The 26,341-nt window shown below is 40.9% G+C and overlaps 1 protein-coding gene across 6 annotated transcripts in view; it reads left to right on the top strand.

Moving 5' to 3' along the window:
* GRHL2 (grainyhead like transcription factor 2) overlaps positions 1 to 26,341 on the top strand; it is a 60,778-nt gene that overhangs the window by 9,924 nt on the left and 24,513 nt on the right. For 5 of the 6 annotated variants that reach the window (XM_085539380.1, XM_015856106.3, XM_015856107.3 and 2 more), the window contains exons 3-9: positions 2,241 to 2,308; positions 3,842 to 4,226; positions 6,711 to 6,763; positions 8,828 to 8,981; positions 11,337 to 11,448; positions 16,705 to 16,799; positions 26,181 to 26,339. In XM_085539380.1, coding sequence (XP_085395506.1) covers positions 2,241 to 2,308; positions 3,842 to 4,226; positions 6,711 to 6,763; positions 8,828 to 8,981; positions 11,337 to 11,448; positions 16,705 to 16,799; positions 26,181 to 26,339 — 1,026 coding nt within the window. The remainder of the gene's footprint in view (positions 1 to 2,240; positions 2,309 to 3,841; positions 4,227 to 6,710; positions 6,764 to 8,827; positions 8,982 to 11,336; positions 11,449 to 16,704; positions 16,800 to 26,180; positions 26,340 to 26,341) is intronic. The other variant, XM_015856110.3, reaches the window with a different exon arrangement.

The raw sequence follows: 26,341 nt of genomic DNA, 5'->3' as shown, positions 1-26,341 counted from the left end.
CTTATGCTCTGGAAACAAACTCCGTGATGCCTACTAAATGCTCGAATCTGAAACTGGGCTTTAATCTACCTCCACTTAATCTACCTTCTTACTTCCCAAGCTGCTGATTTCTGTTGTGAATGGATGACCTTTGAAATCCAGCAGAATAAAGCCAGCTCTGCTCTTAATTCATGAAGAGGTAGCAGGAATGGAAATTGAAAATGAAAGAACTCTGCTGCTAGTATTTATTAGCATAAATGCTTTTAGAGAATGGGTTTCACAGTCTCTGCTACAAATGTTAGATAAGTGTTCAGGACAAAGTTTACAGGCAAGATGTTATATGCCAACATTAGTGCTAATCATTGTTTTATTTCATTACTGATTATATTTCAAGAGATGTTCCATTCTTTTGTCTGAGTCTGTTTGTCAAGGAGTAGAGAAAGGTTTTTCCCAGTAAGAAAGAGGAACAGTCCTTTTGTCTTTTTGGCAGAATTAGCAGAGTCTGTGAAGTTAATGTGGACTCATACAATTAGGATGTGTATGACCATCTGGAGTACTGGCTTTTCTGTCCTAGCCTTGTATATACCCTTGTATCTTGAAGTTCATTATTCTGCTCGATTTTTTTTTTTTTTTTTTTTTGGTATAAAAACAGAAAACAGGTCTTTCCCTTCCCAAAACAGTGTTTTGGTGAACACACCTGTCCCCAGTTCCAGACAGTTGCAAGAGCCCCTGGGGGGCTCAGATGGAGTAAGCTGTGTTAATGTCAAAGCCATTTCCAGCATTCAGTAATGGTCACTTCTGTCTTAAAGTGAGAGAAAAGGATTGCTCTTGATGATGCTCTCAAACAGGAAATTAAAACCTAGCTTCGAGTTCTGTGCTGCACTGTGGAATTGTAGAGGAGGATTTCCCATTCAAAGGACTCTTGAATTGCCCTTATTTATCATCTGGTTCATCTATTCTCACGTGCTGGTAAAGGTGGTTTTTTTGAAGAGCTTTTCCTAGTCAATAGGAATTATTAGAATATACCTCTCTCTGTCTTTTTTTTTCCTTTAACCTTCTCCTTCTTTTTCTACTGATATTTATCTAAAGACCGACCCACCTTTGAAGATGAATATGAGATAAATATGTGAATAGGAATTAACAGGTGTGAGCTGTGGTTTAGATCCAACTTCTAAAATACAGGAAAGCTTCTGGTTTGTTAATGAGAAGGACACAAGGTAGGGAGAGAAGATGTCCCTAAGAGGAGGAAAGGCTTTGGCTGGCACTTCTAGACTCTACTGTGGTCTTGCAGATACAGCTGATGTTAACGTTAGGTACTGTAGTATCATTTTTTTCCCCTCTAAATCCAAGTGTTTTCCTGATCTTTTAATAAAGTATTTGAAGATAACAGGCATGACTTTAGTCCATCCTTATGTCTATTCTTGCTCTTTAATCATGAATTAACTGCTGTGATGGCATGGGTGTACCATCTCTTGGAAGTAGTAGGTGAGAAGTGTTTGTTCCAAAATTGCTGGTTCGGCAAAGAAAAACACAGCCATGGCAGCAACTTTGCCCTTGGTGATTTCATTTCTATTCTGACTTCAGAAAACCAGTATGTGGGAATCTGTAAGCTATTTAGAGTCAATCTAAGTCAGTCTTGGGGTCATATTTGACTTAATTCTCATGGCCACCATTGCACTCAGCAAAGCAGAAGTTAGTGTTCTCTGATGACATGCCAGCATGCCCCGACCATGCTTGTGAAGAGAAGGGTTTGTATGCTTTCCCTGGTACAAGTTCTGCATACTTCTGACTGCTCTGTAACAGGTGGACCTCACAGCTAGCTCTTCTGGTTTAACTGAAACCCCTACTTCCTCTGAGCTCAAATGTTCTCCGTGCAGTGCTCATCAAAACATCCCCTTTTCATTCTTATCATTTGTTAAGCAGTGAAGAGTGTGTGGGTCTGCGTGTTAGGGAATGTAAGCTTAGATTCTGACATTGCTTTAGTCTAGTTTTATATTCCAGAGATAGACATGCAGGAAAGAGCTTTCCTACAGATATATTTACACAAGGACTAGAAAAAAAGCTCCACAATCTCTACATTTTTTCTCTTTGGAAATTATCTTGCTCACAATAAGTCTCCCAAAGAAAAACAGCTCCTTGCATCAGTGTATTAGACAACGCTGATGCATTTTGGTATTTCTAATTGTTACAGTAGAGCTAAATGAAGTTGCAAGTACCTGACAGTTGCATTTACCTGACCCCATGCCTGATGTTGTTCTCAGGTTCCCAGAGATAAAAGGCTGTTGTCTGTTAACAAAGTGAATGATAATCAAGAAGACCAAGATAAAAGGTACAGTATTATTCAAAATCATACACCCAGATACGAACAGTGTTGATCAGTTGTGAACTGTAGGAGCAGGGATAGCTTGAAGATCTATGGTTGTCTTCCAAAAGACACAAGAATGAAGACTATCTGGAGAAGCAAACTTTACTGCTTATTACTTTTAATTTATTAAAAACTTAAGCAGGATTATTCCATATGCAATTTCAAAGTAGCAGAAAGTTTCATGACTTGTGTTTTGTTCTTTCACTGCTGCTGAGATTAGTAAAGTCAGATTACATTGGCAGTTGGCTATTGACTGCTTTTCCTTCAATTTTCTTAAGGCAGAAACTGAGTAGATTGGCTTCAGTAACCCAGTGTTTATAGTTTTATTTGACATAATTGAGTGTCTACTCATAAACAAATAAAGTAACTATTAAAATGATTCCCCGAGAAGTTCTTGTCACTCTTCTCAGATTTCAGCCCTCCTCAGCAGGCTGAAAGTTGTAGAGTCAGAGGAGCCTGATTCTTGTTTTTATTTAGACCTGTGCACAAGGGAGAGTGTATATTTAAGGAGATATATCTAATTTTTTGCTAGGCAGAATTTCTCAGTGTAGCTAAATTGATTGTAAATTGTGTTTAGCTAAATTGTAGCTAAACACCCTATGCATGTGTACTAGTATGTGTTAGGTGAAACTTTAAAACAGGTCGTAGTATAAATCCACTGTTTCAGAACAGAATGTGAAAGTTTGTTGAGGAACAGTTTTAATGACCCCAGAGAAATTCCAAAGTTGAGTATGGTTGGCAAAACTGGCCTCAGGTAGAAAGCCTGAAGAGAGAGGAACTCTGATGTCAGAGCACATTTCCTGGGTTGAAGACAAAGCAGAATGTTAGACCTATTTAAAGGTTTATAGGTTAACAATTTTATGTCAGTGCAACTCCTGTGAACAATCTGTTTGTTTTCAAAAGTGACCACAGGCAGAGAAGTGGGAATGCTGCTGGAGGTTACCTTGCAGCCACAATCTTGTTACTGATCTACTCTGATACAATAGGATTCCTGTGCTTGTTCTTTCAGAAGAGCATTGGTATCCAAGTCACACAAGCATAGTGTCTAGAAAGAGCATACGGCATGTGGATTTTGCTGTTCCTTCCTACTTGCTATTTCACATGCAAATTATCTACTGTTAGTAGTCCATACCTTGTGTTACTCCTTATGCCTTTTTGAGCCTAAGGGTTGTTGCACTGGTAGATTGACTTCCCATCCAAACTATAAGCCAGGGTGAGTGTAATCCCAGATAGGCAGAATTTATCACAACAAGTCCTACCAATTAGAGGTCAAATCGAGTGTATCGTCTTTCCCAAGCTGTTGAAGAGTTCGGGACCTCGCCTGCTTCACCATGTCGTGTGCTTAGGATTTGTTAATGTACTACTTGTTATGGCAATGGCTTATCAGAGTCGAAAGCGCACAGATCTCCTTCCCTGCCATCTAAGGTCATTAAGCTATTTAAGGAGGAGATTTACTTTATCAGGACAGTTCATAATGTTTGTGTTTTTGTCTCGCAGAAATTGTCTCAGTTCCACGGAAGCTCAGAGTAATTTGAGTGGGGGAGAGAACCGTGTGCAAGTCCTGAAGACGGTGCCAGTTAACCTTTCCTTGAACCAAGACCCATTGGAGTCTTCCAAAAGGGAGTACAACACAAATGTGTCTGGCAGCTCCACGCCAATTACGGGGACTGCAGTGACTGTGATAAAAGCAGAAGAGTTCACTCCTGTTTTTATGACCCCACAAGCACACTATACAAGAGGAGAAAATGAGGAGCACCGAGGGGTTATCTTTGAACCGTATGAAGTGTCCAACATTGCTCCCCACACCAATTATCTCAAAGATGACCAGCGCAGTACTCCTGACAGTACGTACAGTGACACCTTCAAAGACGGAGGAACAGAAGTAAGTTTTTGATCTCAAATTAACATCTAAGAACTCAATGAAAAGCTGTAAGTGAGATAAGGGGTTTGAGCTTGTAAACGAGATAAGGAGACTTGAGCTGTCCACAACAGCCATTAAAAGAACAGTAATGTTAGTTTCAGCACATTCAACACTCCTCTGTGTTGCATTCATGTCTGTTTGTGCTGATTGTAGGGGAAAATCATGAGGTGTTTCAGAAGTTTTTAAGTTGTTTAGTGGAAACTTGAAGAGTAACAGATACTGATCTTCTGTCTTGGATGTTATTGTAGCAAGCAGAGGATAGATACCATTCCCAAAGAAGATCAGTTGTCCATTAACTAGCTGTGCTTTCAGACCTTTTCCTAAATGTAAGAAACAGCACCCATTTTGTAACTGGGAAATTCTTGATGTTCTTCTAAAAGTGCAAATGAGCAGCATCCATCTCTGCTGCTAAATAAACCTAATTTTTTTAAAAGCTGTCCATTACACTAAGTTCTATTCTTCAACATAAGCAAGGAGGTGAAACTAGTGGGATTAGGGGAATAAAGGGATCAACAGGCAGGGAAAGACTCATATGCTTGTGTATGTAGGGGAATGATGAGGAGGAGAGAGAGAGGGAGCTGCCTGGTCACTTTTTTACACTGTTTACTGAGACAAAGTAATTATAAAAGTAGCCTTAGTATGGTAAATACCCCCTGGCTGCTTTTGCCTGCAGCAGAATAGTCCAAACAAGTCAGAGCAGCAGAAGGGTAGAAATGGATGGTTTAAGAGTGACAATGCTTGTGTGAATAAGTAGATGTATTAGGTGGTAAAACTCTCCTCAGATTTTCTCCTCCTCCTCTATGAAATTGTACAAGTAACAAATGAAAATATGAAACCAGCTACATTAAGGATAATTTGCTCTTACTGAATGTTGGAGAAATTTGTTATGTGCTTGTGTACACGGCTGTTAGAAAAGTAAATTGTCTCTACACAAGCATTGTGGATGAGGACATTTAGAGGTGACGTCCATTTCAAGATACAGAAACCCAGTTAGGTCAACTAAATGAATAATTAATGAGAGAGTTTAGATTGCCAGTGAAAAATCAGTATTTCCCCTGTAGCTGCTTTAAACTTAGATGGGACAATTTTCACCGTAATGATCCCATCACAGCTTAGATTGCTTGTAGTAGTTAGTGCTTGTGGATCCTTGATTTCTGATTGTGAGGAAATACTCCTGACTGATACATAATAATTTTGCTCTTCAATTCTGTCATACTGGATATTTGTTGTTATACTTCTGGAAACAAAACTGCTTTTTATTGCTGAGCAGCAATCACAGAAGAAGTCCTGGAAATTAAATGTAACGATCCATCAATGACTGAGAATCACTGAAAATGTGTTACTACTCGTATAGTAGAGTATAAATGGGCTCGTATGTTCAGGAAGGTGGAGTATAAATCCTTGCTTAGCCTGCACAAAAAGACTTCATTTTTGAGAAGCATCTCTTTATGTAATTTTTGTCCTGACAGATATTTTCATTTTGTAATGAGTGACTGAAAGTTTTGCTTCACCTAGTAAAGTGTGCATTTCGCTCAAAGGAAATATTGTATTGAAGGCAAAATGCTTTCACAGAGACACAGAACAGCCCACCCCTGCTCCAACAGGGACACCCAGAGCAGGGGGCCCAGGCCCATGGCCAGGAGGTTTCTGAACATCCCCAAGGAGGAGACCCCACAGCCTGTGGGCAACCTGTGCCAGTGCTTCAGCGCTGCAGAGCACAGCAGTGCTGTTTAGTGCTCAGAGCAATCCCCTGTGCTCCAGTCTGTGCCTGTGGCCTCCTGTCCTGGCACTGGGCACCACTGAACAGTGCCTGACTCCGTCTTCATTGCCATCCTCCCTTCAGTTATTTATGGACACTGATGAGATCCCTTTGAGCCTCCTTTTATCCAGGCAGAGTAGCCTCAGTTCTCCACCTCTTCTCACAGGAGAGGTGGTCTTCATCACAGGAGAGGCCCTTCATCAAAGCTTTAGCCTACATCACCACACCTATTCATAATAGCATATACAGCAATCTAAATCTATATCAACATTTCTTTGTAAACCTTTACGACGGCTGGCCACATGTAATTTTAAATAAAGCAAAACAAAAGAAAAGACAACGTGAAGTCTTTAGGAAAACTGATTTTTCCTGCAAGTCTGCTTATCTTTGAGATAGGGTATGTTTTTACAGGTTTGTTTTAGAATGGATCAATGTGCAAGCAAGGAATACAACAAGGCAGATGCTTTTCAGCTGCAATTCTGTTGGTTATGAAAAGCTCTAAAAATGGAACTTGATCAATTCCAGTGTAAAGACCATTTAGTTTTCACTTCAGTTTATAGGCATTTCAGTTTTAAATGGCTGATGTTTTTTTCTGGAGGGGTTTCATGTAAACACAGTTTTGCTTTTGCTGCTATTTTCTGTTTGTTTGTTTCAAACTGTACCTAATTATTGTTTTTGTTTTTCAGAAGTATCGCAGCGTGTCAGTGGGGGCTGAAGAATACATTTATGAACAAACAAGGTATGGCATCAGCTTTGAAATACCATAGCAGGCATTGCATAAGTGTTATCAAGGAAGTGCTCCCTTGTCCACTTTCCACCCTCCTTTTTGTCACCCTGGGGCACTTGCAGGCCTCTCTTGACACTGACCAGCATTGTTCTTCCCTTCTCTGCATGTTAGTTTTCAAATCTGACCTGTGTGTATCTTTACCTGTTATCTTACCCTTGGTTTGGGTTGAAGCTTCTCTTGAACCCCTGAAGTTACGTGTGATTAAATCTGCCCAGAGGAATTCTCCAGATAAAGAGGGAACGGCTTTGACAGCGGAGTCATGGAAAGTCTTCCCCACATTTTTCAGGACGGCAGGATGCACAGCTCAGTTGTCTGAGATGGCAGAACTAAACCTACCCAAATTTCTGTCTTCTGTTTTTCTGTCTTCTGTCTTTCCAGTTTTCTTAGTTACTTGTTGTAGGTTTTCTGGGAAACCCTCTGTCTTTTTACAATGCTCGCTATTATATTTTAGGTTTACTTGTAAAGTCAATAAAGCAGTAATTTAAAGCCATGTAAAAAAAACAAAGAGTTTTTATAAGTTTTGGGAAAAAAATTAAAAACTGAAGTTTGAAAGGAACCTCCCTGCTAAGAACAGAAAAAATGTGTGTGTAGAAAGGGCAGATGCTGCATGGTCACTTAACTATGAGAGGTTGTTATCAATAACATTTATAAGCTGATGCTTAATTTTAATCTCGTGGGTAGTTCTGTTTATATCTGAGAGATTACACATGTTTTAAAAAACAGGAACATGCCTCCATTACTTTTTTTTCCTGGAGTAGGCACATGACTGCTTCTGTAGGAGAGGTTTCTTAGAGCCTGATCTTTTTTTCTGAGCAATATTAAAACAATCATTAACTTTGGTGAGCTTGGAACTGAATTGTTGTGTGGGCAGTACATGTGAAGCAGACCTGTAGCAAGGAGTTCTGACATACACTGGGTGTTTATAAAATCGAATCTCAAAGCCATGGCCTCGCTAACAGTTCTCAGGCGTTTAGTCTTTTCTGCTGTGACACTGGTCCACTTTGTAATGTGACCTCCAAATACACACTAAGGAAAGAAAAGACTTCTTTCCTAGGAGTTCCATGGAATCTGTAGGTGCTCAGACATTAAAGCTTCAGACTGAAAGTGATGAATATGAAAGTAACTGAATACTTTATATGAGAGTCCTTAACTACACGGGTTTTAGTTAAAAGCCATGGTGAGATTTAGGGTAGTATTTTAACCATTTGAGTAGCTGAAGTGAGCTTAAGGTGTAATAGCAGTCCTGCTATAGCGCACACTCTGGTTTGCCAGCTGGGAGCAGGAAGAAATTTCCCAAGTAGTACCACAGGGAGCCTTCAGAACTGGCCAGGTGCAGCCTATCTGGGTTTTACTGTTAATGGAGCTTTAAACTTTGTGCTTTGAGATTTGCTCCTGAAAGTGAAAAGTACTAAAGCTAGGTGTTTTCTTCTGATTCATTTTTAAAAGAAGACTTGTAAAACCTTCTTTGCATATTTTCTTTTAATAAATGAACCTCTTGTCCCTCCTCTTTATATTGCTTCTCTGCCTAGTGCTTGAATATAGCAGTTGGACTTCCCATTCTTCATGTGCATCTTTTGCAGCAAGTGCTGTTCTGTTCTTACTGAATTCCTGTTTCTGTGGTACTAATAAGTATAAATGTCTGTGGAGATTGGTGATTTCCTGATTAATACTGTAAGTTGTGCTTCATTCCTTCTTGGCATTTGACGTTTACTGTGGGATATATAGCCTCATTCTTTATGATGGTTCTTGGTTCTCTACAGAGTAAGTAAAGATGAGGTCTTTGATCCAAGAGACTTACAGTCCAGATAGTTCTATGCTCAATTGCCAGAATCAATGAACTTGAAAGAAGAAATTTGCAGTTTTCAATACTTGTATGACATTTTTGAGGCATTTTATTTGTTTCCTTAACCCTATGACGTGTATGTACTGTATGAAATATGTAATGTGCAGAGACAGAGAGAAAAGGAGAAAATGATACAGATTTTGTTGTTGTTTCTTTCCCTGTCTTTTCAACAGCACTTTTCAGTATACACTAGAAGCTACCAAATCTCTGCGTCAAAAGCAAGGGGAGGGGCCTATGACCTACTTAAACAAAGGACAGTTCTACGCCATTACACTGAGTGAGACGGGTGACAACAAATGTTTCCGGCATCCGATCAGCAAAGTCAGGGTATATTCCAACTTCTTTCCTAGATGGGAATGGAGCTCTTCATAGAAATATAGTTGTGGTTGGTTGGGTTCTAGTCTTGTATGTCTGTGTGTGTGTGGACAGAAAAAGCGTATTCTTATGCTTGATTTAAAAGTGGGTGAGTGAAATTGCTGGTGGTCTCAAGTACTGAAGTTAATTGATGAGTTAGGAGCTAATCGATTTTATATGTATATATCTGCCTTAGTTTATGAGTTTAGCAGAATGATTATTGCACTGATACTGCTGTTGATGTTGGTGAACTTATCATTGCCCAGATTAAAAAGAAAAATCAGAGAACTTCCACATTTGCTGTGTAAGTCCATCTTGAATTGTGTACTTCAGTAGGTGCTCTCCAGTGTAGTTCAGATAAAATGTGAAGAACTGAAGCCACCCTTTGTGACACCAATTTTTAAATAGTTACACTATTAGTGAGCTTTCACTCGATGTTCACTTAGGAATATGCCCGAATGGATGATTTGCATCTCAGATTCTGAAAACAAAACTGAAGCCGGGTGTTCAGCAACATCTGCCTAGTGAGCAGGCCTCCTCATTTCCCTGGTGATGTTTTTGAGTAAGCAAATCCAAACCCAGTAACCTTGAAATGAGCAATGAGCCTCAGAGTTGATGCCCTGCAAATTTCACCCTGAAGCTGGAAGGGCTGCATATGTATGAGGCTGCAGAAGTGTTTCCATCCAAATAAATGTTCCTTAAAAATGTTGTGACTTTAGTCACAGGAACCAATGAAAATCAACATGAGCAGTGAAGCAGACAACAACCTATATCATAGAATCATAGAATCATTTGAATTGGAAGGGACCTTTAAAGGTCATTTTGTCCAACACCCTTGTAATAAACAGGGATATCTGCAGTTAGGTTGCTCAGTGCCTAATCAATCCAGACTAACCTTGAATGTTATCAGGGGTGGGACATCCACCACATCTCCAAGCAACCTGCTCCATATGCTTCTGTCATATTTTCTAACAAGAGACAATAATTTGTAAACCTGAACAATAGTTAATTTTTGGCCTGGTTTCCTAGGGGCGTGAGCTTGATGATGTTGAATAAAGCAAGTATAAGATTTCCCTACTGCTGAAAAGTCTCTGCCTCTGACATCCACCCTTTGTGGTGCCAGCTGTGCCATTTCTACAAAAAAGGAGTTGGGAATCTCACTGATCTGGCTATAAGCCAATCCTTGTAGGTCTGATTCACCACATATACACGAGTTTTGAAGCAACAGAAGAGATGGAATTTGTAAAGGAGAGATGAGACCATTTCTTCTAGCAGATGTGTGGTTTAAAGAAGATCATGAAATCGCATACAACTTTAGCTTTTATAGGCCAGGGAGCACATGAAGAGTTACAGTGGTGAACGTGCATAGGGACTTAGGTCATGAATCAATTGTGATCCAGTTCCTTACTTATGTAACAGTTTATTGTTATTTTTATGAGCTTGGTGACTCAGGGTTAAAGGAAGAATGGGAACAAAAGAAGATGTGTGAAAGAGATTTTGTTGTTTTGTTCTCCGTTATTTCTTTTCTTTGCAGGTTACCTAGCATGAGCATTCTTTCTTTGTTTTGTGTTTTTCATTTTCCTTGACTACAGCAGGGCTTTTTAAAAAAGCCTCTATTACTCATGTGCAGTTCTGTATAGTGTTTCAGTCTGTTTCCCTTGAACGATAGTTTTAAACAAAGGGAATTCAGAACTAGAACTGAAAAGCTCAGTGAAATCCAGTAAATATTCACACTGAGTTTGTCATTACGATCATATATGCAAGAGTCTTGCTCCTAAGAGGAACATTTGGACATGTTAAAACTGTATATTCATGGAAGAAGGTGAAGAAAAGCACCAACATTGTCACCAGTCATGCTCCAAGACTTACATTTTGTGGAATAAAATTTGCTTGAGGTTTTGGTTGTTGCAGGAACTTACCTACTACCTTTTTTTCTGTCAGGACGTAATTATGTTACTCACAGAAAGCTTCTCCTTTTAACTCCCCAAACACAAAGATACCAAATGAGACTTCTCTCTGAAGTTTTTATTCCTCCATTGCATTGTCACCAGTATCCCATGCACAACTAAACTGCCCTTTGAAAATGTCCTCCCTTTCCTCCCAGTAATCCAGAACTCCAGAAAAACACAACCATTATTTTAAAACTACGTTTCTTTAGCTGTGAGATTTTCCATGCAATTGTAGTACCGGACTGCAATAAAAAACAGTGATCTTTTACAATCCAAGCACTGTAGAAGGGCAGGGACTGAGTCATCATTAGAACTGTTGTGTTTCTGACTATTAACTACAGATTAACTATAATGCACCCTCTGCTGTTTATTTTCTTAGAGCGTGGTCATGGTTGTTTTTAGTGAGGATAAAAACAGAGACGAGCAGCTGAAGTACTGGAAATACTGGCATTCCCGGCAGCACACAGCAAAGCAGAGGGTCCTTGACATCGGTGAGTATGAGAGGATATTTTGGAGAAGACAGTGTGGAATTCTTTGGTGCCTTTCACAGGGATGTGGTGAAATATGTTGGCTATGGCTGCATGGGTTACAACCAAACTTTTAGCAGTCACTTGTCCCTGCTAGGAAAGAGTGTATGGTCTATGAAGCGGGAAGGAGACCTTGCAGATGAACAGTACTTGGCAGTCACGGAATAAAGCTTCTTCCTGCAGGTGTTTTTAACAGTGTTCCCCCTTGGTGGGAAGTTGGTGTCTGCGCCTTCTCAGGCACAGGGCATTTCCTTTTGCTTCTCAATGATTGATCCATTCTTCAATCCACTACTGGCCCACATAACAGTTAAGTCAGCAAATCTGATAGAGAAGCTTCCAGGAAGATGTAAATGTTTCAAGTCTGTGTTGCTGCAATGACCTCACTGTTGTGTACGGGGAACCTGAGTCTTAAGATGCCATCATTATGGTGACTGCAAATAAGCACCCAGGACTACTGCACCACCTGTTTTTGAGCCTTGTCAGTGTCAGAGAGAAGTGAGGGAGAGATGCTGAGCTCTGGTGAGCTATACTGGGAGACCTGTTTACTGTTCATCCTGTCTAATTTGCAAGCCCATTTTGATCAGAACTGCTCTATCTGCGTGCTTGGGAGATTTGAATGGAGGAAGAGCACGTACCTGCTGCAGAGGAGCCTAAAGTTGAAATGTGTGGGAGTGTCTAGACATTAAGCACTTCTCCCCTCCCACATGCAGTTTACACTCTCAGCCATCTGCAGCTGATCCCAGTCAAAGGAGATGGTGAGACCAAAGCAGACAAAGTCTATCTTGTTTTCACTGCCTGAGGGAACCAAACCATCGAATGGCAAGAATGAGAGGGAGCGTTGGGGGGGAGGGAAATGGAGAGAACACTCAGGAGTGTATTGTAGGACTTCATGGGGGACCAAATGCCTCCTGCACTGGGAAGTGGTCCCAGAACAGTCCTGCTCATACAGTGCCTCTTGACTTTCAAATGTTGCATCCTCTACTGAGGTTGACATAAATCAGGTCAAAACCACTGGTCTCTTATTCCAGCATCTCCTCATTACCTCTTGTCTTCTTATGGTTCTGGCTGAACAGTTTCCCCTGAAGAGCAAAAAGGATTCTGCACATCACCCCAACTTCTGTTTATCACCTGTTGGGGTATTTAAGGCAGTGAAACCTCCACCCCAGCCCAAATGACTCCTGTCATGACACACAGTAAAAGAGCCAATATATCATGTCACAGCTGTTTCTGAATGCTGCCTTTGTGCTAGTCCCTACAAGCTTACGGTACTAACACATACCTTTGAAGGGATGTGCCAGAGGGCTCCTTCCATTACTATGCCAACACCTTCTGGCACTGCCACATCAGTGTTTCATTTGTGGTGTGCAGCACACATCAGTCCCCGTACCCAGCAACTCAGCTTATGATATATATTTTGTAAAACAATGCTCTGAGCTGTGTGTTTACCCATGTTAAAGCGAATGTCTTTTATGTTGCCATTAATTTGAGATTAAATAGATCTGCGCTGACTTTTGAGGCACTGTGGCATGTTTCCTTTATTTGGACTGCAAACATGAGCAAAGTGCGATGGAGTAGGCGTTCCTGATTCGGCACTCTCTGTCAGACCTGAGAACTGTAAGAGCACAGTTTATTCACTTCAGCTCTTTCAGATGAAAGGCTTGAATGCTGCTCAGGTACTGCCATCTTGAGAACATCTGAAATCCAGCTTTAACTTAACCACGTACACTGTTTTTAAAGCACATTTCGTTTCACTTAGGACCTGAATTGTGGATGTTGTTAGGATATGATGTCCCCAAATGCATCTCCCATATAAGCATCAGGCACCATTTAGCAAAATCTTCCATTTTGTCTTATGGGTTGATCTAAACTGACTTTGCTTTGGAGGACAGGCTTGATACTGCTAACCTCCAGAGTCCCTCCTAGCCTAAATTGTTGTGTCATTCTATGCAGATTTTCTTTTGAGTTAAGAATTCAGCCCAAGGTACTAGGAGAGCTTCTGTAAAGGATCAGTGCATTAATGGCCACACCCTGTGTAGTAACCGGGAGAATTAGGTGTTCATGAGCAAGATTAGCAAGTAGCAGGATACTCCCTGGGGAACCATTTAAAGGGCGCTGATGGAGTTTTGCTAAGGGCAGGGGTGTGCATCAGATCTGTCTCATCCTCAGAGGATGACCTGATGATGTCTGCTGGTAGCCCCACTTCTCTGTTCTTTGAGCTCTCACTAATCAGCAGTACACACAGGGTTACACAGCTATTAGGCACCTTTCAAACTACATATCTGGGAATAGCCATTAACATGTATACTTTATTTCACAAAGTTTATAAACATTGATATTATTTTAACTTAATATTTGTAACATATGTTTAACATCTGCAAGTCCATTTTAATTGTTTATGAGTGCACTTCACATCCAAAGCATGACTTAGCAGAAAAAGGATTAGATGAATATGAAATATTCTAGTTCTGGAGTCCAACTATTCAGTCCTTAGGCAGGAATGATTCTGCTGCTTGTGCTGTTTCCTCAGTGGTGCAGGTCTGCTAATCTTCTTTCTGTGTACCCTGGAGACAGAGGCAATAAGGAGGTTTATTCCCTCACTTTGGACATGCAGGAGTTACTGCTGTATTTGTTTTGCATACTGTCTGGGGCTCTTTTTGATAGGAATGGTAGTTGAATGGATTAGGTTCTGTGTGGATCTGCAGATGCACTGATATTAATAGGTTAAGTATGTATTTAAATGTAAGTAAGTCCTCAGTGCTTGGAGACTTAAGCAAGTAGGAAAGTTGTTCTGAAGAATTTAGGCTTTTTGCTGGTACAGATTTTTGTGAAGAGAGCAGCACTTCACTCTTGTTACCAGCAGGAGTGAGAGAGACTGCTGAATTTCCACACTGCTGTGCTATGGTGTTGGATCTCTTTTAAAATGAGATGAATAAAGAGCGCGATATTAGATTACATCAAATCAGAGTAACTACTGTAAACTGACGAATACTGGAGCAGCTTCCAATGTGAACATAAATAGTGATTATGGAAGCTTTAGGTTGGGATTATCTGTGCTCCAGAGCTGTACCTATGTATTTTCCAGGAAATAATGTATAATTTATGTGCTCAGTAATAATAATAAAAAAGCTACTACAATGGTATGTAACACATGACTGATATTAGCCATTAATGTTGAAATTTGTCATTATTTAAACTGCAGCTTACCCACCGAAATAGGAAATAATTCCTGTCAAGCTGTTTTCTTTCATACTAAAGAACCTCAATTTTCTGTTTCTGGCAACTCGTAGCAGTAGAAGATGAAAAATGTAGTCACACTATTAACTTTCAAATATCCTTGAGTGTAAATGCTTTCTTATCTATTGAGGACTTTTCTTTGCTGATCTGCAAATTGAAGGAAATGGGAAGGAACTTTGCTTTCAAGCAGCGTGTATGTCACATACACAGTCCATGGGATCTGTGTGTGCCAATTGAGGAAGCAGGCATGTGTGCTGGGTGTAGGGAAAGGCTGGTGGGATGCTCTGCTCTGAAAACCTTTTATGAGAAGAAAACATGTGTCTTTACAAGACATCTTGTTCATGTCTTTCCAAAGTGCACCTACACAGCCCGCCCATATACAGCAGTCAGTTGCACGAGATACTTTCTGGTGAATCATAAATTTAAGGGGTGGGTGGATGTGTGCACATGAATATTAAACTACTGATGTGTCTTCTAATTCATCTCATTTGCATTCCTACACTGAATTTAGATAGTGAAGCCAATGACTTTGGTTGGAAAGGGGATGTGAGTTCACAATGGGAATGAAGAACACTTCAGACCTCCCAAACACCGCATGCAGTTGCTGCATCACCAAGTGTTTTATGCTATGCCTGATATCAGAGCCGTGAACTCTCACCATATCCAAAATCCCTCGTGGATCCCAGGCACGGTTTCACTTGCTCACTGAAATGCCAGCACTTTAGATGAGAGAAAGTATGGTAGCTGACTGGCTCCCATGTGTTAAATCATTTTCCTTGCAACAGTATTTTTGTTATAAATGCTTTAAAAGCAGTTATTACCTATATATTGTTTTTAGAGACCAATAGTTCATTTTTGGAAGGGCAAAGGAAATTAATTTTGAAGCTACTTGACAAATGCATTCCATGTGTAGAATACAAAAATATTCTTAATATAAGTGAATACAGAACTAAGAATCAGCATGCTTCTGAAGCACAGATTTGGGCAAATGTTAGAGTGACTGGGATTGCCAGGTTACACAACTTCAGCTCCTCAGTGCTGAGTCTGATTAAAGCCCTCAAGGGATTCTGAGGAAATGTGTGGATCCCAGAGAATCTGGAGGTTCCTTAATCGAGTAGACTTTACTTCTTTACAAACAGGATCTTTCTCTTAATCTGCCATCGAAGAGAACAAAGTGTATTAAACTGGCAAACGGAACACAAAAGTGGACTTGTCTTTGTTTTCAATTCAAGAAGAGTGGCAAATTTCTTCCTTACATACTTTTCTCACTGTTACTGTTTGGTTTATTATTATTATTTAATTTTTATGTTCATCTTTGAATTTCAGACTCCCTCCCTCTTGCTTGTTATCCCTTCTTAGTTGGTAATGTAGCATGAACTGCCACTTGGAAGTAAGCAAGGAGAGGGTACAGATGGTTGTATTCAGACAATACACCTTGTACATTTTTTTGTTGTCTATTTTAGTATCACACATACTTTGGAGAAAGGATCTTCGTTTGTTTTGTTATAATAGAGGTGCAGCACCCAGTGCAGTAATTCTTGGGAAAGCTGAAACTGTTGGGTGAGAAAAGCGCACTACTGTTAGCTTGTTAGAAAGCTTCTTTAAGGATTCACCATGAGGTCATTTGTTTATAGCAAGCCTTAAACAGTCCTTTTAAATGTTTTAAGAACTTTTAGTTAATTTTGAGTGCTTGGCCCTTCCCTCACCAAGATAATGAATGCAGCTACTCTTTCCTGCTGCAGTCACAGGTTCTTTTTAGAAGAATCAGTGTTTTGCAAGGACAGTAGCAAGTAATGTATTCTTGTTGTAGTATATTACTTCTTTGCAATTAAGCTTATTAATAACTTGATGTAAATAATGCAGTAGATAGTTCTGGTGCAACAGAAAAAACAGCTGAAAAAGCAAAGAGCTGTTCTTCAGTTGTGCTATGAACTGCAAAAGAGAAAGTCCAAAGCTTTTTTTGTGAAACTTTGTTAATTCTTACAGCTGATTACAAGGAGAGTTTTAATACCATTGGGAATATTGAAGAAATCGCCTTCAATGCTGTGTCCTTTACTTGGGATGTCAACGAGGAGGCAAAGGTAAGGAAAATCCATGCAGATTATATCCCTTTAAAAGTATCATCCGTCCTCAGTCACTGATGCACTTTTCTCCTATTAAACAATTGTTTGATTCCTAAGAAGGGAGGGGATGGTGGAGGTCTCCTTAAAGCCAGTCAAATGCTCTTTCTCTGACCAGGGAGATTCTGGCTATCCAGAATAGGGAAGATGGTTTGTCAGAGCTGTCAGGATAATGTTGTTAGACTTGTTTCACTGTCAAGTAAAGGGAGATGTGGTTATAAGAAAAGCCTGCAGAGCCCTCAGAGCCGTTTCTTATTTTGGCCTCATAGTGATTTTCCATTTAAAATATATCTAGCCTGAGAAACATTAAGTTATTTTTCCTACTTGCAAAGTCAGTGTCTAACAAAATGTACATTTATCCTTTCTCTAAATGATCATCTTCTTTTCTACACTTTTAACATCTCCAGTAATCAGTATTCTGTAAGCTGAACTGCTTTTCTCGTGTCTGCATATTTTGATAGTGTTACACAGACCGTCCTTGCAATATGGAATGAGCGTATTTTTGAGGACTGATGCACTGTGTCTTGTTTTGTTTTGTTTTTAATAATCAAAAACCCTGCATTCAGGATTGTGACTGCTACCGTGAACCTGTAAACCAGACCAGCAAAGCATATTATTAAGCACCCTATAGGTAAGGCAACCAAAGAGTAGCAGTGTTTCAGCTGCATGGACTAATGCAGGAGAAATGAAAAGCTGCAGGTAATTATAAGAACAGGTTTTCCTCTAGAAAGCAAATAGCAAGGGAAATTAGACTGTGTAAAATGAATGGGGCTATTGCAAGGCTCTCAGGGACTTAGGCATAATTAATTGACGATACTGTCAAGCAGAGCAAACTCCTGATACTGTTTTGTGTTTAACCCTGCCTGTGGTGGTGGAGTTGGAACGATGTTAGATGTCCCTTCCTACTCAAGCCATTCTATGATTCTATAATACAAAGTGCCCAGCATTCAAGTTGTGCTGAGGATCTCTCAGATAGAGACATCTTCATGCAGTCCCCCACTGAATGTCTAACAGCAGTGTCATCCTTGTGAGACTGCAGAAAATGCAGTGTGGTAGAACTAACGCTCACTATCCTGACATGCTGACTGAAGGTGCTGAGCTCTGTACTAACAGGGATTTTCATTGCCAATGTAAATTTTGTAAGAATAGAGCACTATGTAAAGAAAAGACAGCAGTTCTGAAAATCACCTTGCTCTTTCAGAAGGTAACATTTATGGACAGTTGTACTTGGCCCAGTTGCTAATAATCATGTATTTACTCACATAGTGATTGCATTTTCACCACCCTAGACACTCCCCTACTATGTGATTCCACTTCAAAATACAGAGGCACATTGTCTTCCAGTCAAAACATATGACCATTGTGTGCATATGGTCATTATGCCAGCAAACGCAGCAGTTCATTTGGGATTTCCAACATGACTGACTTTCATAAGGACCTTCACAGAAGCACTAGCAGGGCTAAAGCATGGCAGTGCCATCTCTTCCTCCCACCAGTGATCACCATCCCATTGCCAGGCTGGCTGTTTTTAAATACATTTGCATTTGCAGCCTCCAGATTTAGCAGAAAACTGTGCTGGTCCAGAATCGAGAAAGTTACATCCTGTGGTGTCAGGTATTATCCTCTGCCATTTTGTTCTAATACTGCACTGTTCATTCCTTCCTCAGCTGCCAGAACACAGCTCTCACTATGATCACTGAAATATAACATTGGAGGATTTTAAAACAATGACTCGTATTGTTGCTGGAGTAAAAAAGCGTCAAGTAAAATTTGAGAGAGCCATTTGCATTTCTGCAGGAAATAGCGATTAAAATGCGTATTGGCTTATGCTTTTTTATTTTGAGGGCTTGCTATCAGATACTTAATCTTTTAGGTGCTCGAACTGGAAAAGTCATGATAAAATTAAGAGGATTCATTATATTATTTGGTTATCAAGCATAAATCAGGATGTACCAGTAAGCTTGTCGTCATCCTGCACTGAAGAGTTTCCCTGTGCGCATACAGACATGCATGCTCTTGTTGGAGGCTTCAATAAAACAACCAACAGCATTCAGTCTGGGGTTTCCCATAGGATCCCCCTGCAGTGTTTGAAAGGTATGGACTTGGAGTCACGTCACCGAAAACAGATTTTTCTCCAGCAATTACCTCATCCAAGAGAGATGAAGAATTTCAAGCCCTAATTACAGACTCTCCTTGCTTAAGCATTTTGAATGATGATCTTTAAACTGGCTCCATTGTTTCTGCTCAGTGTTGTTTTCCCTTTTCACCACAATTTTCAGATTAAAGGTAACCTCACAGGCACAAAGGCCTTTCTCTTCTGAGTCAGACAAAAGCGGCACAGAGCAGTTCTTTCCAGGGCCTCTGAGATGCGATGTGATGAAGCGCTCTACTGGCCCGGGAAGAAATAAAAAAAATAGAGCAGGCTTTGGAACCGCACAAGGGAGTGATCTTAAAAAATCAAACAGCAGGAACAGAAGTCATCTAGCCAAATATCCTCCCTGCTCCTGGGAGAGCAAATCCTGTATCTGGGAGGACTTACCTCAAGCATCAGATTTCTCAGTGCTTTACCTGGAGGGCAGTTGATTTAAAGCCAGATATTTTTCTCCTCCCACCCTCATGCAGAGTTGTACCTTCCTCCTGGAAATCCCACATGATGATGGTGACAACCAGAATTTGCCTGTTAGCAGTCAGTCTGTTTAGGAGTTTTAAGGCAGCATCTCAGTTGCATCTTAAGTGAAGAAAGAAATGTGTGTTTAATGAATTCAGGCAGAGATCTCTCTATTGCCTCAGTAGCATGGAAGGAATTGGGGTATTACCTTTTTCTAGAAGAGGTAACCTCTTTCTAGAGGTTACTGTGGGGCTTCTGGTTCAGACTTGGGGCGTGTGAAGGATCTACAGCTGTCAGGCTCTTCTTTGAGACAGAAATACTGTGCAATAAGGAAACAATGATAGGAAGTAAAAAACATTTTTTGCATGGTCCATCTTTGTTTCATTTATATATTTACTTATGTATGCAAGTCCTCAGCATTTATGGGTGCAGTGATTTGTTGGTTCCCTTTAGCTGAACCTGAGTACCATGTTTGTTATTTTAAAAATAATTCTTTAAAGGAAAGTGAGGAAACAAACAGCAGTTAACGAGAACTGGCTGACTAATTTCACTGTCTTAAAAGTCTTTTTATGATATGCTTAGAGGTAGGTAGTTGCCTTGCTGTTGCTGTACTGAAGGTTTTGCTGCAGTGTTTGGCTGCTTGACAGAGTTTTAGTGGAGGCTTTTGAACAGAGAGCTCAGCTTTCTTTTTGACAGACATACCTCTGCCTGCTTGAAGTTTTGTTGCTGGCAGAATTTAGTTTGCAAGGAAGGTAATTAAAAAGCAGAACACTACTAGCAAAATGAGGTTATTTTTGTAGTAAATCATACCAATTCTTTGAGATATACCTTCTTTCTGATTAATTCTTTCCTAATTTAAAATGGCTGGGACAATGTAACCTTTGAAACACTACATTATTTGTATATTTTTCTGGACAGTGCTTTTTCAGCCTTTAATTCTGAGGTGTGACTTTAGGGTACAGCTGGTGAAGAAAACTGTCACTTACAGCAGATAAAGAATACTTGTCAGTGATAGAAAGAAATTACTGATTTGTTCCAAGACATCCAGCTTGGACATGCAGTGAACAGATATATTGGTGTATATGTTATTTGTGTAGGTGCTGGCACATAGCTTTTGGTAGTTGTGTGCTGTGCAGTTGTATTGAAATGTAGTTCTCTAATCCAAAACACACTGAAGGCCCTGGGAACCCTTCCAGTTATTTAATGACTTTTATTGCAGCTGATACAGAAATAAGCTGTGTTTTCAGTGAGTGGGTGATTTGCAGGATTGGGTTCTTAGACATCGTGGACTGCAGTGATCTGTGATTCCAGTGGGTCCAGATGTAAAATGAAGTTGATAAAATGGCACAGTCAGTAGCAGCAATTTGTAATGTGAGAGTTCATCTAACTTTAACATCAGTATGTGGGAAAAAAAAATTCTTAAAATTATAGAATGTCTTAGGCTGGAAGGGACCTTAAAGACCATCTAGTTCCAACCTCTCTGCTGTGGACAGGGTTGTCTCCCAGTATGTCAGTCTTCCTGAGGCCACATCCAACCTGGCCACAACTTCCCTGGGCAGCCTGTGCTAGTGCCTTTCCCTTTAACATCTATTGTAAAATTCCCTTCTTTTAGTTCAAAACCATTCTTCTTGTCCTGTCTCTATCAGACCATGTAAAAAATCAGTGACGTTTTAGTTTTTTGTTTTTTTGTTTTTTGTTTTAACCTTCATATAAAGTCCCTTTAAGTACTGAAAGGCCACAATGAGGTCTCTCTGGAGCCTTCTCCCAGCTCCCTCAGCCTTTCTTCGTAGGAGAGGTGTGCCAGCCCTCTGATCATCCCTTGGGTCTCCTTTGTACCCATTCCAACAATTCCATATCTTTCTTGTGCTGGGGGCCCTAGATCTGGATGCAGAACTGCAGGTGGGACCTCATGAGGGCAGAGCAGAGAGGGACAGTCCCCTCCTTCCTTTACCCTGCTGCTACACATGGACATAGAGCTGTTGACTGCAACTCTCTGGCTGCAATCATCCATCCAGTTCCTTATTCACTGAATATTCAGTCCTCTTCAAATCCATATATCTTCAATTTAGAGATAAGGTTGTAGTGTGGGACCATATCCGAGGCCTTCAAAAGACCAGGTAGATGATATTGAATGATCTTCCCTGGCCCAGTGATGCTGTTACTCCATCATACAAGGCTGCCAAATTGATTAGTCATGATCTGCCCTTGGTGAAGCCATGCTGGCTATCTCAGATCACCTTCTTGTCTTGCATATGCCTTACCATAGCTTCCAGAAGGATCAGTTCCATAGTCTTCCCAGGCACAGAGATGAGGCTATCAGCCTGTATTTTCCTAGATCTTTCTTTTTACTTTCTTAAAAATGAGAGTGATATCTCCCTTTTTCCAGTCCCTGGGGACTTTGCCTGAGAGTCATGAATTTTCATACAAGATGGAAGGAGGCTTGACAACTATATCAACCAGTTCCTCCAGGACTCCAGTGTACATGTTGTCCAACCCAATAGATCTGTACACATTAAGTCTCATCAGATGGTCTCAATAACACTCTTCTCTCATAGCGGGAGAGATTTTGCTCCCCCAGAGACAGTTTCCCAGGGGATCTGGAATTCACTCTTCTAAAGTTCATCATCCTGACTTTGCTCTTTGCCAGGCCCATGTTCCTCGAGATCACAAGCTCAGCCAGGGTGTGGTCGCTGCAGCCCACACTGCTTCCAATCTTAAATGAGTTCATCTGCATTGGTGAGCACTAAGCCCAGTAATACTTATTCTCTGTTTGGTCTATCCAGTACCTGTATCAAGAAGTTATCCTTAACAGACCCCAGAAGTCTCCTGACTTACATGCAGTCTACCATTTTGCTTTCCCAGCAGACATCCAGGTGGCTGAAATACCCCATCAGGATGAGAGCCTGCGAGTGCAATGCTCCCTGTTGCTGAAATATAAAGGATTTGATTAGTAGAGGAGAAGTTAAAATTTTTTTAGTCTCAAAATTTGAAAGCTGGAGAAAAAACTTGACTTGTGCTAGCAATTAATGTTGAAATTTCACTGTAGTCAAAGGGTTTAGTAAGTATGCATCTGGGATTCAAAGCAAATGACATTTTTATGTAGTTGCCGGGGTGTGGTGTCGATTGAGGAAGCTTCAAAAGAGCAGTGTAAACATTTGCTAGAGACATTTGTATTGAAATAAAACAAAGATCTTACCTTTGTATGGGATTTATAAGGTAACGGCTGGCGGGAGAAACTATAAAACCACAGTTTTTGTATATAGGAGGGACGATGGGATTGATGTTAGTAATTAAAGAGACAAGTCGTTTAACCTCTTCTTGTTACAGTCTAGAGGGATGAGCCCTTTTAAAGCAGGGCCATTAGGATTTTGCAGAGACCGGTCACGAGCCATAACTCCTATGTATTATCAGTATTTAGTAGAGAAATTGCTTCAGGTTTCTGATTCTGTGGATAACACTCTTCCCTCTCTTCTGCCCATGGCTCTTTCTGAGTTGATGGTAGCCAGGAATGTAAATAGTAATAAAAGATTTATATTAGAGATTTTGTAACTGCAGACCTTTAAGGTGTGTAAACAGAGACCACAGCAGGAATCATGGGCACCAAATGTTTCTCCAAAGCACTTTTTCATTGCTAATGGCGTGTCTGAGCTGGAAACTTGATGGGAGGAACTCTATCATTAATTGCTCTAATCACAGAAATGCTGACATAGTAAAAAAGACATCACTATAGTGACAACCCAAACTTGCTCCTGATAGCGAAACATTGCTAAAATCCAATTTACAAAGGAGAAAGAAAAAAAGATTGTAAATTAATTCAGGTACAGCCATAGTCGCATCCATTTAAATAGTTCTAAGTCAAGTGTAGGCAGGGCCCTGGAGAAAAAGAAAGCAGTGATTGCTACTCCTGCTAGTGTCACTTCTACTTAACTCTACACTCTAACCACGTAACCCTGCCATGCAGCAGGCCAAAGCAGGAAGGTTCTGAGAGCTTTGTGCCTCCCCAGAGCTGAGGTGGGCTTTTCCCTGCTTGAGGCTGCCCACGGGGCCACGTGCTGCTGCTGCTTGGCTGACTGTGAGCTGGTGGAGGGGCTGCACTGGAGGGTGAGAGGAGGGCGAAGTACAGCAGGCAACACAAATACTTCACACTAGTAAAATGACTTTTGTCATCTTCCCCTTCCCTCTGCACTCTCCCTCCCCTTCCCAAACCCTCACTCAGTGTTGTGCCCTAAAGGAAAGCTGATAGATTGTGAGGAAAATGTTTCCAGCAGTAAATGATATGTGCTAATTCGAATCCATCTGTCTTTCCATGTGGCACAAGTAATATGACAGAAAGTAGTGTACTCTTCGTGCACATGAACCTACTGTGATCATTGCTCCTCAGAGAGCTCCTGATGTATTGTGGTGTCACAGTGAGGATATTGAATCTCACAGCACCAATCTATTATTCATTATGAGTAATCCAGTATATGAGGACTCTCAAAGCCATAAAGTCAGCCTTGCCCCCATCACTCCTACTGTGCTCCATATGCCTGGAGGCAGTGGGAGAGGTGACACACAGAGGATGTGGTTGATGAAGGTGTGACAAGGCCTTCCTTTGCCTTTTGGCTGAGTGTGCAGTAAGGGTGGTGGATATAAAGCCTATCTGTCCCCTCACACTCCAGCGTGTGATTTGGAAAATCCCTCTGTAGAGGTATGTGCTAAGGCACAGCAAGGCCGGATTGTTTCATGCCAGACCTCATTCCAGTGCTCCGTGTTCACACACATTTTAAAGCACTGCCTTGATGCTATAAAGGAGTCTCAAGGCAAATGAAAATTCAGGCCATCGTATTTCAAAGGCATATGCACCCATATCCACACTTACCTTTGGATCTGGAGGAGACCAAGTTGTAATTTGAAACAGAAATAACGCTATCAGTTTCAAAATCAGAGTTTCACCTAGGGCCCTTCCCCACCTCCCTCCTATCCCCACAGTTAAAGTTCAACTATTTCATTTGTAAATGCAGCTCTGCGATACAATCTGAAGCAGAAATGCGGAGGTGCTATTAGCTCAGTCAGGCAAACAAGCTGCTCTGGCTCCATCGTAAAAACCTGCCCGTAATGTGCCTTCTGCCATTAGGGTAAAGTATCCTCCACCAGCTGCACCAAAGACCTTTATTCTGAGCTCACCTTTCTTTTGGGGATGTTTGCATTTTGTTCATTCGTTTTTGGTTTTTGCCCTGTTTATAGCTGAGAGGAAAGACTTCATTCTTGAGTCCTCCCAGACCCTGGGGGCTTTTGGCCTCACCTCTGCCTGGCAGGGCGTGCGTTCACAGTGTTTGGGAGCCCTTCTCACTGTGCTCATTCTGCTGGAGCAGCTGCAGATCATTGTGGTTCAGGGAACGCACACTGGCTGTTTTTTCTGTCCTTTTTCATACTTCCCAGTGCTTGGGGTTGTTTGTTGTTTTGGGGTGGTTTTTTGTTGTTGTTATTGTTCGGGTTTTTTTTTTGTTAAGCTAAACACAAGTGGAAAATAGAATAATTTTAACACACATGGTAAAAATTCCTATGTGAAGCACACATTCCTCCATGGGAAGAATGACGGCTTTTTAAATACAGTTTCATCTCTCATATTTCATGCACACTGCCCTGACTGAAAGATCTCAGTGATAATGCAGATCACAGGAGCAGCTTTCTTTACACCAAAATAGTCTTGGAGGTGGGAGACCCTTCTGCCAGGCTCTGTATGAACATAGGGCAGAAGCTATAGACCTTACCCCATTGTATGTTTTAGAAAGCAGGAGATAACTACTGTTTATCTGCAGACATATGTGTGTGTAATAGTAGGAAAGCATGAGGCAGGTTTCTGAAGAACAGACAGGCAGAGTTTGCCAGGGATCAAAAGCATTGTTAGGGTTCATAGATGCTTCGTGGAAGTGGTGGGCTTCTGAGAAGCATTAGAAATGTTTGAGAGTTGAGCTTTTTCTCAGCTTTTTCTCAGTTTGACAGAGAAGAAGAGATGCTTTTTGGACACCAAAGAGAGGCTGTGAAGGACCCTTGGAGTGAAGATTAGGGCAATATATTATTGGGATGGAAGACAGAGTTAAGAGCATGGAAAGAATCTTTGAAAAAGTTTAGGATTTATGCTTGGCCACAATGAATGTGAGTTGTGAGATGGCAGAAGAACAAAGATGTCAGACCCAAAGATGGCTGGGAAGGACAATGCAAGGTTATCTCACTGTGTGTGTTAACAAATAGTATAAACGTCCAGAGCAGGTTTGTAGGGTGGAACAAGTCAGGGCTAAAGGCCTGCCACCCACTTGAGACATATTTTAGGAGGTTTTATCTTAGATTATCTTTACTCAGTTCCCACAAACTGAGCAGCCATTAGCAGCTGGTGCATCTGGGTGTGCTCCTGGGTCACTTCTGCTCTGACTCTCCCCAGAAGAATCCATCTTATGCACACTGGCTCTTTGAACCAAGGCCTGGTAAGTTGGTGCAGTCAGGTGATTCACCTCAGATGGGAACTGAACCAAACCAAAGCACTGATACATGCCTTAAAAATCCCTTCCTTCTCAACATGGGAGCATCTTTGCTGGACATAGGACAGAAGTGGAAAATAAATAAATGTGTGAGTTGTCAGAATGGAAATACTGTCTGAATTAAATTTTTTGGGGGGAGATCTGCTCTTCCCTATTTGTTTCCAGAAGGTTAGTGGCTGTTTGCACCTCATTTAAAGTCATCTCTCTGTCACACAGATTTTCATCACAGTGAATTGCTTGAGCACAGACTTCTCCTCCCAGAAAGGTGTGAAGGGGCTTCCTTTGATGATTCAGATAGATACATACAGCTACAACAACCGCAGCAATAAACCCATCCACCGAGCCTACTGCCAGATCAAGGTTTTTTGTGACAAGGT

This window comes from Coturnix japonica, chromosome 2, assembly GCF_054131305.1.
Source record: "Coturnix japonica strain WE chromosome 2, WE-NBRP24, whole genome shotgun sequence".
NCBI classification, from domain to species: domain Eukaryota; kingdom Metazoa; phylum Chordata; class Aves; order Galliformes; family Phasianidae; genus Coturnix; species Coturnix japonica.
The sequence above is the reverse complement of the archived record's forward strand: the minus strand, read 5'-3'. Positions and strand labels throughout refer to the sequence as shown.